Source organism: Lytechinus pictus, chromosome 2, assembly GCF_037042905.1.
Source record: "Lytechinus pictus isolate F3 Inbred chromosome 2, Lp3.0, whole genome shotgun sequence".
NCBI classification, from domain to species: domain Eukaryota; kingdom Metazoa; phylum Echinodermata; class Echinoidea; order Temnopleuroida; family Toxopneustidae; genus Lytechinus; species Lytechinus pictus.
In genome coordinates, this window is record NC_087246.1 from 67,748,163 (window position 1) to 67,763,483 (window position 15,321).

General features: G+C 35.7%; 1 protein-coding gene across 1 annotated transcript in view; it reads right to left on the reverse strand.

Moving 5' to 3' along the window:
- LOC129255117 (copine-2-like) overlaps window positions 1-15,321 on the reverse strand; it is a 45,834-nt gene that overhangs the window by 19,097 nt on the left and 11,416 nt on the right. Inside the window, exons 3-5 of the mRNA XM_054893671.2 lie at window positions 11,691-11,777; window positions 7,575-7,664; window positions 1,689-1,784 (exon numbers count right to left, since the gene is read on the reverse strand). Coding sequence (XP_054749646.2) covers window positions 1,689-1,784; window positions 7,575-7,664; window positions 11,691-11,771 — 267 coding nt within the window. The 5' untranslated portion in view covers window positions 11,772-11,777. The remainder of the gene's footprint in view (window positions 1-1,688; window positions 1,785-7,574; window positions 7,665-11,690; window positions 11,778-15,321) is intronic.

Below are 15,321 nucleotides of genomic sequence, written 5' to 3' on the forward strand. Positions count from 1 at the left end.
ATTGGAGGGGAAACCATCCTTTGGTGTGTAAAATATGAGGGTACAGCTGTTTTCTTGAAAAATCTTGAACAATGATACAATACAGTTCAATCTTCCAGCGATAAAGGTTAAACTCTCATTCTAGAACTAGATGCATTGCTTTAATATCAACTTAATTTGCTGTTGTTTAAAGCGGGGGAAAAATCAATCAGACAGTAATCTATGAGCCCTGAAAGGTTACAAAAAATAATTTCACAAGAGAAAAGTTGAAGAATACTTCACATCAAAGACTTTGAGCCTCGACCAGATTAGCTTGCAACTCAAAGTTTGAGATGACTTGTAATAGTGAATGTTAATACGATAGGCAGACTGCACATAAAACAAAAATTTAACAAGAAACAAACAATTAAACGAGTATCATTTACACGGCAGTCTATCTCAAGCTTCATTGTAAAGTGATTTACGTTGGTGTATAGTTTCTAGTCACAGGAATCTTTGGCATAATCTGCCCCCCTCTTACAAAGAGTTGTAATTGATCCAATCAATTGCAACTATGGAAAGCCAATGACCCCAACATTTAGAATGCACATGTCTTTTGCATGCATCATTGTCTTGACATATCCAGTATGCTCCTTGTTTTACAAAGGGGGTGTACACTTTCTGTATTAAGAATAATGACATTGATGGATTTCCATAGTTGAGCTATATAAGATCAATCACAACTCTTTGTAAGACAGAGTCTTGGTACTCCACTGATTTAATAAGTTTGAAAACTCACTACTGGAGAATTGTGATACCCCATTCATTCAAATGCTCAATATATTTTTCCTTTCAATATTTATGGTCAGAGACTAGCAAAGAATGATTCATTAACAGTTTCTAACCCATCATGGTGGATTTTTTGGTTTGAAACAGTTTAATGAAACACACTGGATGTGTTAGAAGTTAGTATTGCATTTAAGTGATATCAAAACACGCTCAAAATATCATGGTGAGTAACAGTATCAAACAGGTTGTGCATTGCGGATACAGATGATATAGAGTGCATGTTAGTAAGTGACAATAAGAGCAATACTGCTTATATATGAAGTGCTGTTAAAGAAAAATGTAGTGTGTTTAAAGAAACAGAAACATCACATGCTGAAAATAATGACTGCTGTGACATTTACTCACTTGAGAAAAGGAGAGAGAAATATCAGAAAATGTCAGATTTTTAGAATAAATATTTAATTACAAATCAACTGAAGATAATCTATTATTTTTTTCAAAGAGAAAGCTTCTTATTACGGACAATTGTAAAGGAACATATAGAATTTCTCATATCATGACAAAAGATTACAGGAAAAACAGGTTGGTGATATATAAATGTTCTCAAGAACAGAGAAATCAATAATAGGAAAGATTATGCACTTTGTTGTTGAAAAAAATCTAAAAGGAGGATTAATTTTGAAATAAGGTATACAGATGAAGACAAGGATTAATTTTGGAAATATAATAAGATGAAGGCAAGTTTTGATATGAATGCGTTAAAAAGCTGCTGAGATTTCAGAAGAAATAGAAATTTATAAAATATTTGTGCTAAATAGTATGGATAAGAAGATTTTCAAGGAAGTAGAAAATAAAGTGAGTCTCACATGACTGTTATGGAAAAGACTAATTGGAAAAGTTATTGGAATATTTTTTGTCTGGAAAAATATGTTCCTTTGTACCTCACGTTTGCCGTTTTCAATAAATTGTCTTGCGGATGTGTAGAATTCCCCTATCAAATCGTTTGCACTACCCTCGTCATGATCGAAACACATGACCTGTTTGGTAAAAGAAAGAAGAAAAATCAATGGCGAAAACAACAAACAACTAAAAACTAGTGAACAACATTAAAATTCATGGCAACAACAAGTTGTTAGTCTATCATGTTGAAACTCATGTTGTAGTTTATGGAAGGGGGTTGGGGGTCAAATGTCAATTGCCAGAGTTTGTGCCTCATACTCCATGGAATGTTCTATGAATTCAATATAAAGTCAAGTAGAAAATAATAAGCAACAAGTAACTTTCATAAAACTTGCCCTTAAAATAAAATGAAGAGAAACTTCCCAACATATCTATGAAGGTTGTGAAAACAGCAAAATGCATTGCTGGTGTATTTCAAGACTTTTGGTGAATTTTTATCAAATTTCATCACATAAAAAAGAGTAATAAAAGTAATTACTTCATTTATTGTACAAGTATAAAGCTACATTCAAATCTTAGTCAACAGCTGTTGCACTTGTTAGTTACATGTGCTAGTGACAAAATACACACAGCGAAAAAGAAAAGGAAAATAGGTACTATTCATAATTTAAAATATTACAGTTAATATTTTACACAAACTCAGTATTCACATATTAAACTAAATTTGAATCATTAACTAAGTGATGATATGCAGTTGAAATTATATTATTCACAATTTATTGACGAGTCAATTAAAAAGAGTTTCTCAAAGAAATAAAGGCAATTCATCATTATAATGGAAGATTTTTAGCTTGTTGAGTCAAGTTAAAGGCCAATTTGATAGAAATATGTACCAATTAAGGAAAATTTCAGAACTTTCACTCATTTCTTAGGTAAAGTATTATCACCTCCTTCATCTAATATGCAAATCCTTCATGCTATTGAAATATAAAATTAGGAGCACATATTTTCTTCTTCTTTGCTGAGTGTACATTGAAAAAAAATGTTAGTAACAAAATAGTGTGGCATATCAAAAACAAAATTCACAACTTTTCATTAGCAACACTGTTGTATAAGATATGAACGAGCTAGCATGTACTCATATTTCCAAAACATTTCGATTCTGTGAAACATTTATCAATTTCTTCAAACTCTGACAAGATGACATAAAAAAAATGATTGAAAATTTGAAGGATGAGGTGGTGAGGTGTTGAACGGCCACTCTGGTGTGATGGGGGTGGGGTCTTGATGGTGGTGAAGTGGGGGTGGGGTCAAAAGGGTGTGAACATGAGTGTGTGTGTATGCAGCAATGCTATAATGGAAGAATAAAAATAAATCAATCAATCAAACACGGATATCGAGATCTAAATCAAAATCAAATGAAAATCAGATGGGCATGCCACAGCACACCGATGGATTCCATTCCGAACAAGGTGGGTGGGACTACCTCTTTCTTGTCGCTGTGAACCATTTGTCGTACCGTGGTCTCGCATGAGCCAATCATGTCGTGCCGCCCGTCAAAGTCGTAATCGTAGCAAGCTATCTGTGAACGGGGTGGGGTTGTGGTTAGCAAATTCATCCTTGGGGTGGAGATGGTTTATAATTATTTTCCATTTGATTTTGTATTATTTGATCTTTTCTTTGCAAATCCATATATGTTAGGAAATATCACCACTGGGAATTCTGCCAACAGTAACAAATATAATTTCCATGATTTTTGTTTGTAAGGTAACCGCAGAGCATATTCAAATTGATCAGTCACTTAGCCTTAAATTATGATATCATATGGGTATTGCAATACATTATTTTAACATATATGTTATAAATGAAAATACGATTTACCATAACAAACATTGTTTACCCTGTTAGCAAAGTAGATTGTTAGTTTATAAAACAAAACTCAAATTTATCATATAACCTCAATTTCAGAAAGATCGAGGACCAGGTTAGAGATATGAATGATTATGCTAGAACAAGTGGAATGCCTCTGGCCGTCTCACCTGCATCACGCGATTCAATATAGCAGCAGTGCTGATTTTGAAAACTACTATAACTCGCACAAGACGTTCAGTGATACTTGGTTACTCTTATTTCCACGTTTTATGAACTAGACCAATACACTTATAGAGATATGATGGCAATTCAACAAATACCCCCAACGTGGCCAAAGTTCTTTGACCTTACATGACCTTTGACCTTGATCATGTGACCTGAAACTCGCACAGGATGTTCAGTGATACTTGATAACTATTAATGTCCAAGTTTTATGAACTAGACCAACACACTTTCAAATTTATGGCTGTAATTCAACAAATACCCCAATTTGGCCAAAGTTCATTGACCCTAAATGACCTTTGACCTTGATCATGTGACCTGAAACTTGCACAGGATGTTCAGTAATACTTGATTACTATTATGTCCAAGTTTCATGAATCAGATCCATAAACTTTCAAAGTTATGATGGTAATTCAACAGATACCCCCAATTCGGCCAAAGTTCATTGACCCTAAATGACCTTTGACCTTGGTCATGTGATGTGAAACTCAAGCAGGATGTTCAGTGATACTTGATTAACCTTATGTATAAGTTTCATGAACTAGGTCCATATATTTTCTAAGTTATGATGACATTTCAAAAACTTAACCTTAGGTTAAGATTTTGATGTTGATTCCCCCAACATGGTCTAAGTTCATTGACCCTAAATGACCTTTGACCTTGGTCATGTGACATGAAACTCAGGCAGGATGTTCAGTAATACTTGATTAACCTTATGGCCAAGTTTCATGAACTAGGTCCATATACTTTCTAAGTTATGCTGTCATTTCAAAAACTTAACCTCAGGTTAAGATTTGGTGTTGACGCCGCCGCCGCCGTCGGAAAAGCGGCGCCTATAGTCTCACTCTGCTATGCAGGTGAGACAAAAACCTTGTATTTTTTTGCTTTTCATTACAAGTTCATACAAACAAACATAATAACATACTATAAGAATTGTTTGGATTTCTGAACAAATCTGATACATGACTACAAAAGGGAAAAAAACCTGCAAAAGTTAATGCTGAACATGGAAATGAATAAAAGAATCCTTAATGAATAATTTCATAATTTTAACCCATTGCGTACTGGAATCATGTAATCACTGTACTAAACCTATTGCAATTACAGAATTCAGTAGTCAATAGATTAATCATACTTACCTTCAAGCCCAATGATACTGCTGAGAAAAAGAATGTGAGTAGTGATGGTAAAAGAAGATTCCCAAAACAACAACAACAAGAAAATAAACTAATTTCTCTTGATACTGTTCAGTTAATCACTTTGGTCCATTTTATTTTTTTTTTCCCTTGGAAAATTCCAACAACATCCTTAGCGTTGGCGGTCATCCGAACCATTGTATCACACATACGACAGAGTAAACCCATTTCAGAGAAAATCAACTTCAAAGTGTAATATATAATTTCCACACTTTGCTCCCCAGCCTTATAACATATTCATTGCTAGAAAAATATATGATTTGAAAGACCAAGACAATTGCTTGACATTGGTATCTTTTTTTTACACAAAACCAAGAATCAGAGAAAATATTGCCAAATAGCTACATGTTTGTAATTTTGGTTTGAGCGGTTTAGATAGTTCCCCTGTACAAAAACGCCATAGGGGATACAACAACCCTGATCGCAATTTCAATGCCCATTCTTTCATGTGAGAAGTTGGCCACACATTTGCATATTAAGTGCGCGCAGCTGTTGTTTGCTTTGCTACATGTTTCCAATGGGATTTGCTCATTTTATCAACAATTTGTATGACATCGCCGTGAAAATCCCCACATATCTCAGAAACTAAAATAGATTGCTGCCTAGAAGTTTAATAATGAATAGAATAGGAACTGTACTTTCATTCTCTACAAAAATCTCAAAATGATTTTTTGACCAAAATTGACTAATCCAACGGTTCAGATGAACACCAACACTATGAGCAACAATTACATTTGTATTGTTCAGCTCGAATTCACCATTCAATTTCATGGTTTCTAAGCTATTGAGAGAAAATTGAAATGGCACTATAGCTGCATATCTATCAGCACTAAACATTATTTGATTGCAATAGCATAATAAATCACACATTATTGGAAAGAGCAATAATCACATTTTCTCATTAAACCATTCATATACGATGATGGAGCAGTGAAAAATTAATTACCACTTAAACATGAGTTGCAAAACTTTTGTTGAGGGGTTCAACGAGGTAAACATTATGCATGGGCACCAATCGTGCAACTGCTCAATCATTGATATTCTTTTGAACGAACAAGAGTTTCACCCCCTAATCAGAAGATTAATCTGAGTTCCTATATACAATAATTCGTCATTCAGCTTTAAAATCAACTAAAAATACAGAAAAGTCAGAAGACAAATCCCCCTACCAACCAAGTCCAATGGTCAGTTTTTAGGCACACTGCCGCTCTGTTAATATTACAGCTGTGCTTTATGGGAGAACGTCACTCGAACTGACAGGCCACCCCCCCCCCCTCTCCAAGACATCCTCGTTGCAATAACCCAAGGTGTTCTATGACGTCAATGTAATACTACTGAACCCTGGGAGTTGGTGTCCAAACCGATGAGTGCGTATGTGTGTATGAGTGACTCAGATGAAGACAACAGTGAAAGAAAGCAGAATATTGTAAATGAAACTAGAAAGAGAGAGAAAGAAAAAAAAAGAGAAAATGAAAAAAGATGGAGAGAGGTGGTAAGAGGACGAATGAGGTGGAGAGAAATTTAAAAAAAAATGAGAAAGGTGGAGATAGATGGGGATACGAGGAAAGAGATGGAGAGAGATATACAAAGATTGAGATGGAGACATGTGAGGGAGAGGAGGAAAAAGATGAAGAAATGGGAAAAAATGAGAAAGATGGAGATAGGTGGGGAGAGGAGGAAAGAGATGGGGAGAGATATACAAAGATTGAGATGGAGACATGTGAGGGAGAGGAGGAAAAAGATGAAGAAATGGGAAAAAATGAGAAAGATGGAGATAGGTGGGGAGAGGAGGAAAGAGATGGGGAGAGATAGACAAAGATTGAGATGGAGACATGCAGGGGAGAGAAGGAAAAAGAGGCATGGAGAGAAATGGGGGAAAATGAGAAAGACAGAGATAGGTGAGGGAGAGGAGGTAAGAGGTGGAGAGAGATAGACAAAGGTGGGGAGAGGAGGAAAGACATGGAGATAGAAAGAAAAAGATTAAGAGAGATGGAGAAACGTGGGTCGAGGAAGAAGAGATGGAGAGAGAAAACAAGAAATTGAGAGAGATTGGGAAAAGATTTTCTTGTGCTTCATTTATCTTCATAATTTGCGACAAATCCCTGGAGGGGGCTTCGGGATAGTTTTTTTTCTCCTTCTTCCTCTGCTCTGTTCTTTCTACCAGTTATCATCATTATCATGCTTACATGATGATATATCTTTGGAACACTGCCTCTCTCTTGCGCATAGCTAAACCAGGTCGGATATTGGAAAGAAAAAGCATTAGATGGGTTTTGGAGCAACTGCGTCATGTTCTGTCTTTTTCCACTTCACAAATGAGCCCAATTTTGCTTTTTATACATCATCAAGATTCAACGAAATGGGAAGGGATTTCTTTCGTGTTTTCACATCATTTTAATGAATTTCAAATAAAAGAATTAAATTTCATAATTTATCAAATGCATTACAATTTTTTTTTTCATACTTAGGTACCGCCACAATGGAAATTAATACAAAAATATACCAAAAAATACAGGATAAAACATCTTGAAAAATACAAATTTAATATCACTACAGAATTTGTTGTCAATATGCAGAAGAAAAATCATGAATAACGTAAAACAACGATCAGCTAAAACCTGATTTCCGGTGGATTACCTTAATTCTCTTGTCATAATCCCCATTGCAGATCTTTTTGAGGTCTATCTTGAAAGGCTTCCATGTAGGCTTTAATGTGTTCTTGATGACCTGCAAGGATAACAATAGCAATAATAAGATGATGATAACACCAACGACGGCAACAATAGCAACAACAACAATAACTAAAATAATAATAAATATTTATATAGCGCAGTCAATCAAGAAACCCTTGTATCTTGTTTTTTACAAAACTTTTTAGATTCAAATTTGATAGTATGAGGAAGAATTACTCTTTCATTTTCCTCACTTTTACTTTTTTTAAAGACAAAATTACTAACATGGCTATTTACACAAAATAGAACATTCCCTGGCAACTTATTGTGGGGTGGCTGGTCACAAATGGTCTTTTGACGAACTGGTTGCAAAAGTACAAACAAGACCAAATGAGCATTAGACAAAGTGGTCCAAGACCAAGTGGCATTTCAGCATATCCCATGATGCACTGCACTTTGCGAGGCAGCTCAAATACTTTGTAAACATTGCGAGTATTGACTTACGCTCAAACACACTTTCCCTTTCTTCAACTGAATGCAAATCTGGGTCAAAAAGTACTATCGTCGGTCGAGTTGCATAATTTTAACGCGTTTTCTCTCTCTGATAAAACAAGATAATTTGCATTAATCCCCTTCCCTTGAAATTTTCCTGCCCCTGCACACTGGAAAGTTTGAGATGAGTTTTTATTGTAACTGGAGAGAGAATGACAAATATTCTAAAAGACACTGATGAAAAATTATTTGAGAACTAATGCAGAATGTCTCATATTGTCTGGAATATCTATTGAAGAACCATGGTGTAGTGGTTTTGACTCTCGCCTTGAAAACAGAGGGTCATGTGTTTGAATCCCACCGCGTTCTAGCATCCTTTGGCAAGACGTTAATCCACACTTTGCCACTCTCAACCAAGGTACTTAATGGGTACCCAGTAGGATGCGAAAGCCTATGTAGCATGCCTAGCAATTGAGTCTTGGAACTCTTGTTGGAATGCTCCCCAGGGAGTGGAGAAGGTGCATACATTGTATGCGGGCATGCAAGGATCCGATGACCGGGGTAATAATATGCTGTAAAGTGCTTTGGGCCATTATGGGAAAAGCGCTATATAAAAAAATAGCTATTAATATCATTATTATTATTAATATCAGGGTAATATATTCAATCAGAGATAGTGATTGAGAAAAAATAGAGAAAGAGAGAGACAAATAATAAAAATATATGCAACATGTTTATAGCGCTTAATACAAATGTTTCTAAGCGCTGCATTCTATTACACCCCGGCTTTAGCATGGCTATCCTGATCGGACTCTCGAGCATTCAAGGAATTCCTTCATACCGCGTACCCATTTACTACACCTGGGTGGAGAGTGGCAAATGCAGATAAACGCCTTGCCAAAGGACGCGAGTGCTGCCGTAAGATTTGAACCCTGGACCTTGTGGTTCAAAGTCCGGAGACTTATCGACTGAGCCACAACACCTCTACAAAGATACAGAGGGTGAGATGGAAATTGAGCAACACAGGAGGTGACAGAATTATTGTAGATTCTAATATAGCTAACCTGATCCTAGAAAAGTAGAGCTTAGATTTTTAAGAAGACAGAATTCAATAAAAGCCTCAGATGATATGCCATATTTGGGGGAAGGGGGGCACTCAAATTATAACATAATACCTTTTTGGTACACCAAAGTTGAAAATAGGGGGCCCTGGAACGTAACCTTGGTGTTAAAGTGGGGATCTGAGCAACTTATCTAGGATCAATGATTGATTAAATGCAATGCTCTGGAACGGACCATATCAGATAATGGGGGCCTCCAAAAGTAATTTTTTACAGGATTTATGTCACCATACAGACACACAAAGAGACGCACGTGTCATGCCCAAAACAATTCTTTTGGTCAGGCTAGCGCTAGCTAGCTGCAAACTAAGTGCTCATATCGAAGCGTGGCACAGGGAGCTTTGGTGGTCTGGCACGGCACGCTCGATCGGGACCGGGCCACCAAAGCTCCCTGTGCTGCAACCGGCTGAGTAGTTTGTGATGATGGAACGAGGAACCACTAATATCAGGGTTCCCCGAAACGGAAAAAATAGGAATTTCTATGGCTTTCTTAATTAGTGATGCTCTTGAACAGAAATTTAGGTTGAAAATGGGGGTTTCGATCGCGGCACATAAGATCGTACTTAGTGTAACAAAGAGAGAAACATAATACTTTCAGTTGACTGATTTTCTGTTCATGGTTTGACTTAAAGGGGAATCCAGCCTTGGCCATAAAATGTTGTGTTGGGAAGGTGAAAAATAAATTAAACAGAATGGCGAAAGTTTGAAAGAAATCGGACAAGCAATAAGAAAGTTATAGCTGCTTTAAAATTGAGATCACTAATAGTATGTAGATTTCAAATTGGCAACTGGGTAAGTGAATTATGACAAGGGGCAAGGACAACTTTCCCATAGGCCATGTACTTTATTATCAGGGATTTGTGGTTTTCTCCTAAGTACCCATTCCCCTGGGGCAGTAATCTAAATATAATCCAGGTAGTATATTGTTTTATGTCCTCATGAAAGAAAAATATAATTTGAAATAAAACTTTTGGGAAAAATGACATTTCAGCCATAACATGTATTGGAGTACATGGAAGAGTAGTCCTTGCCTTACATCACTATGACATCCCATATGCGGCCAATTTGAAGTCTCCATGGGTATAGTGATTACCAATATTTACAACTTTTAAAAATTCATAACTTTCTTGTTGTTTGTCCAATATTGGTCAAACTTTCACCTATCAACTTGTCTGATTTTTCTTTTTCTAATAAAAACAAGTTTTTATTTGGGTTGGATTCCCCTTTAACTAACAATTATGTTAAAGGAGAATGAAACTCTTGGAGCAAGTTAGCTTTTGTGAAAGCAGAAAAATCAAAGAATAAGATCAACAAAAGTTTGAGTAAAATAGGACTAGCAATAAGAGAGTTGTGAGCATTTGAATGTCGAGATCACTAATGCTATGGAGATCCTCCCATTGGCAATGCGACCAAGATCTGTGATGTCACACACGTACAACTCTCCCATTTGGACACTGAAAATATACCCCAAAACATCTCTTTTTGCTCATTCTAATCATATGACAAATGATTCATCAATGATATAATGTTGTGAAACCTCTGTACTTGTCATCTCATAAAGAGAACACCTCACCTTGTGATAGACTCTATAAAAGTGAGAATATAAGTGAAATAAGTACTAAAGTAATGAGGGAGTTGTACGTGTGTGATATCACAGATCTTGGTCGCATTGCCGATGGGAGGATCTACATGGCACTAGTGATCTCAATATTCAAATTCTCATAACTTTCTTATTATTCATTCAATCTTCCTCAAACTTTCAACAATATGTTTCTTTGATTTTTCTCTTTGATATGGATTCAGCTGGTTTCAAGGGTTTCATTCTCCTTTAAATTGTTCTACTGATTTTATTTCTCATGTATTGTTGCTGGGTTAAGAATTATATTATATTTATCAACGATTTATTAGATGAAAATGGAAAATTTTTGGAAAGAGAAGAGTGTGAAAAAAGATTTTCAATCAAAATTCAGTTTCTTCATTATTATGTCCTATGTCAGATTAATAAATGTAAGTATAAAGCTCAGTTGAATACGTGTAATATGAAATCTAATGAACCATTATGCCCTGCTTATATTTTGCATATATAGTTTGCCACTGCAAAAAAAAGCAAAAAAAAAAAATTATATTGCAAATACATAAGCAGGAATCCCGATAACCTTTCATTTTCATAGTGTGTCAAAATGAGCCAACAAATATGAGGGCGCCAAGCAAGGTGTATGGGGGCAAAATTTTCCATAAATTCACAAGTGGGCAAGCAAAGCTAATTGTGTGATTGATTTTGATAATACATTTAGAAAACAATATCACATTTCACCATTTTCCTTCACATTACTCTTTTGTTTCCTTTGTTTCCATGGTCGTAAAAGTTTCTCTCTCTCTCTCTCTTTTTTTGGGGGAGGGGGTGTTGTGCCATGGACCCAAGCACCCCCCATCTTTACGACAATGTTAAGAATGATAGATAAACTCACCTCTGTAACATGGACTTTATGCCATTCATCTGGACTATGACCGGCTTTATAGAATTCCAAGAATGGATCTGACTTCCCCATCACATCCTAAATGATATAACACAAAAGGAAAAAAATTAATAAAGCAAGAAAAAATATACAAAAGCAACAAAGAAACAGAGAATTTTAACATGTAATGCAATTATATTTCTAGAAGTGAATGATAACAAAATATCTACATAAATATATCTTATTTTTCACTGTTGATCACAATAAAACTGATATGAGAACAGGGGGTGGTGCAAAAAAATGTGGAATCAAATGTTTCTAAAAAATCAAATGCTTCTTAGCTCACTTTCCATTCAGAAGCATGCATTTTAGGACGTTCAATTGCATCTCTTTGTACATCAGGGGCCTCTTTCATAAAGAGTTAGTAGCTAGGTAGCCAATCACAATCAAGGATTCAATGGTATTTGCAATAATTGCCAAGTTAGTTGTAAGTCGTTATGAAATGGGCAAGAGGAACAATGAATAATAATAATAATCTGAATTTGATCTAACATTATGAGAAGGCAAATAGAATGGTACGAAATCACTAAAATAGGAGGGAAAATCTAGAACAAACATTAATACGCACAGACCAAAAGTTTAAAAAGTATAATGCAGGAAGGATAGAAAGCGGATGTAGATTTTGTAGTGATTACTTCACATTTTAATGTGAAGAGATTTGTTGCTGCTGAATTTTGAATGTGAATAGAGACAAGGAGATATCAAGAGGGTTGGAAAAAGACAGGACAATGAAAAAAATGAGAGAGAGCTACATCATCTGCATTAGACAGAGACAAGTGATTGAAATTTCCCTCAGACTATTGACATTGTGTTGATAACGTATTGGTGTTTATTTTTAGAAACTATCTTGAAATGGGGGCTCAGGTGGATGGAACCAGTAGAATTCCACCAGGCGGAGGAAGAACAAAAATGAAAAGAAAGATGATGAGGGGGAAATGACAGTTCGTTGTCTACAACCTAGAGAAATTACGAAGAGTCGGAGCTCGGCAACCCTTGGCTCTCCTGTCGCCATTCAGTTTATGGAGGGAGTCTATAAAAAAGAGCCGGGGAGGAATGATAATCAAGGCAGCCCAAACCCTGGAATGCGGAGGGTATGGAATCGATATGAAAAACCTGCGCTGGATCTTTTAGATGAATAGGTGTTAAGATATTTGTGGGTAATAAATGTCAGGGGCGTTTTTAGCCAAAGAATGGCTGATATTCTGCGAGTTGGGGATGCTTCGTAGAAAGTTGGTTTGAGTGAGTGCCTGAGTGGAGATGTTCACTTGTATGACAAGCTACTGATATGATAAATACAGCAATATATGGATGAACTATATCCTCTTTAATAGGCAAAGATGATTACAAGTCATTTGTTTAAGATTTTGAAGGGGAGTTACAAGAACATATTTTTGCAATCGATTTCTGTTGTAATTTTACAACTGATGGATCAATTTCAGCTATAGCGAATCAGCTATCACTTTTTGTTGGAAGCAGACCATATCAACATTCAATTGAAAATATGCAATTAACTGTAAAGCATGATTGATTTGAGAACTCCAAAAAGATTAGCAATTGGTCAAAAGTTCCTTGAAACACCCCATTAAAGATGATGCTTATCTATAAGATAAAAAGATTTTAAATGTATCTCCATTATAGCACACTCAATGACCTAATTGCTCAATATCCATGATTATGAATTAAATTGGTTTAGAATTACTCCAAAAGCCTACATCCATTTACATTTAAAATTAATTTAAATTCAGATCAATTTCAATGTAAACTACAAACAAACATAAAATGACAAGAATAAACAGAGAATCATATATAACACTTTTTATCGCGAAAAGAGTATCAGTTGAAATTCGAAACAACTCATTAAATATACAATGATTTTGTGAAGTAACGCAACTACTTAAATTAAAACAAAACTGAAATCAAAACCAAAATGCTCTATCAAAACATTTTGTACTCTAATCCCAGGAGTAGATTAGGTTGATAATCTGGTCTCTTTATTTCTATTTGTTAGCTATTCATGAGATCTCTATACATTCATTAAATATTTATGATAGTCAATCATTGCTGAATATGAAATGAAGGCACCGGTTTCTCTATAAAGGAATGAAATCTTACTTGTCAATCATTCAATAAGTGATCACAGCATGTGATCATCATTTCAAATTATGAAGTTCCTGCTTTTTTTTTTTACAAAATACAATTTATTCACTTCTCCCTCATGCCAGAATCAAAGGCCAAAGTGTGTGTGTGTATCTGGAACAATAATTGATGTGAAACGTTGCAGGCTTTGACTGTGTGATTGGATTAAAGCTTGACTAGTTATGTTATGTCAAATGTGGAGCTTGATCAACTAATAAATATATTATTTAACAAAATTTGAATTCAATTCTTTGAATTAAAAGTAACCAATGAAGCTATCTCAGGATCAGTGTAGATGAAATGAACTTTGCAAGAGCAAAATAAGTTATGCTACTGTATTGCTACATATCAATCTTTTTTTTCTCCTTCATAAAAATGATTTGATCTTCAATTGGACTTTCCCTTTAAGTCCATTTGGCTGTGGTTTCACAAACTGAGACAGTTCTCCCCATCAGAAATTCATGAGCTTAAACAGGACTCTATCTTAAGCTTCAGCCATGCTGGCTGGACATTTTACACCAATTTACGCCACATAATTAGTTTGACTAAACTCCATCTAGCAATGTCACACTGGAGTGGGCTGATGACGTGTGGTCAGTCAATCATTCCCCCCCTGTAAAAACCACCATCACCTTGAGAACTGGTCCGGTTTTGGTCTGCGCCGTGGCACGCACCAATGAAGGTGAGATATCCAGCAGTGGAAATAATGCGGTCGGCAAAGCGCAGCTAATCTGCTTAATGAGCAGCCCGCTATGGCTCTTTGACCTGAAGTTGCCCGCAGGACAACAACTTCTTCATCCTGATGAGAGATGTCGCAATGTCGGCAAATATGGGTGAATGTATGCATGTAAGAGTAGGTTGCAAGGCTTCAGGGCATTGTGGGTAGGATGGAGGTCAAAGAGTGCACTTCCTTGTGGATGACACAACACAGATCTAAGCTAAAATTTGGCAAATGCTGCCACTCCAATTGCTCAATAATTTTTTATGCATTTTCCATCGAATGTCTTATAACTTTCTGTCACAATAATAAGACAAAGTTCCTTTTTTTGTGGGGGAGGGGGTACTTTACAATTTTAATGACTGCTATGGTATTCTTGTCACATTGAAGAACTAAATACCATTTTGCATTGAAAACTGAAGTTAAAATGTAAAACACCAAGTCATTTGAGTTCATATTCTATTTTTAAAATAGGAGATTTAGTTGCTCTTCTCAATTTAGGCTCAGATTAAAAGTGGTGTTCAATAAATTGCAGTTGCTACCATAAGAACTTAGGCCATGCAAAATGAGATATGGGCCCTGTATTACAAAGAGTTACGATTGATCCAATCAATCGTAACTCTATGGAAATCCATCAGTGCCATAATTTTTTCTATAGGAAATTTGCACAATGTCCTTTGTAAACAAAGAGAAGCACCATGAATTTTCAAGAAAACAATGAATGCATGA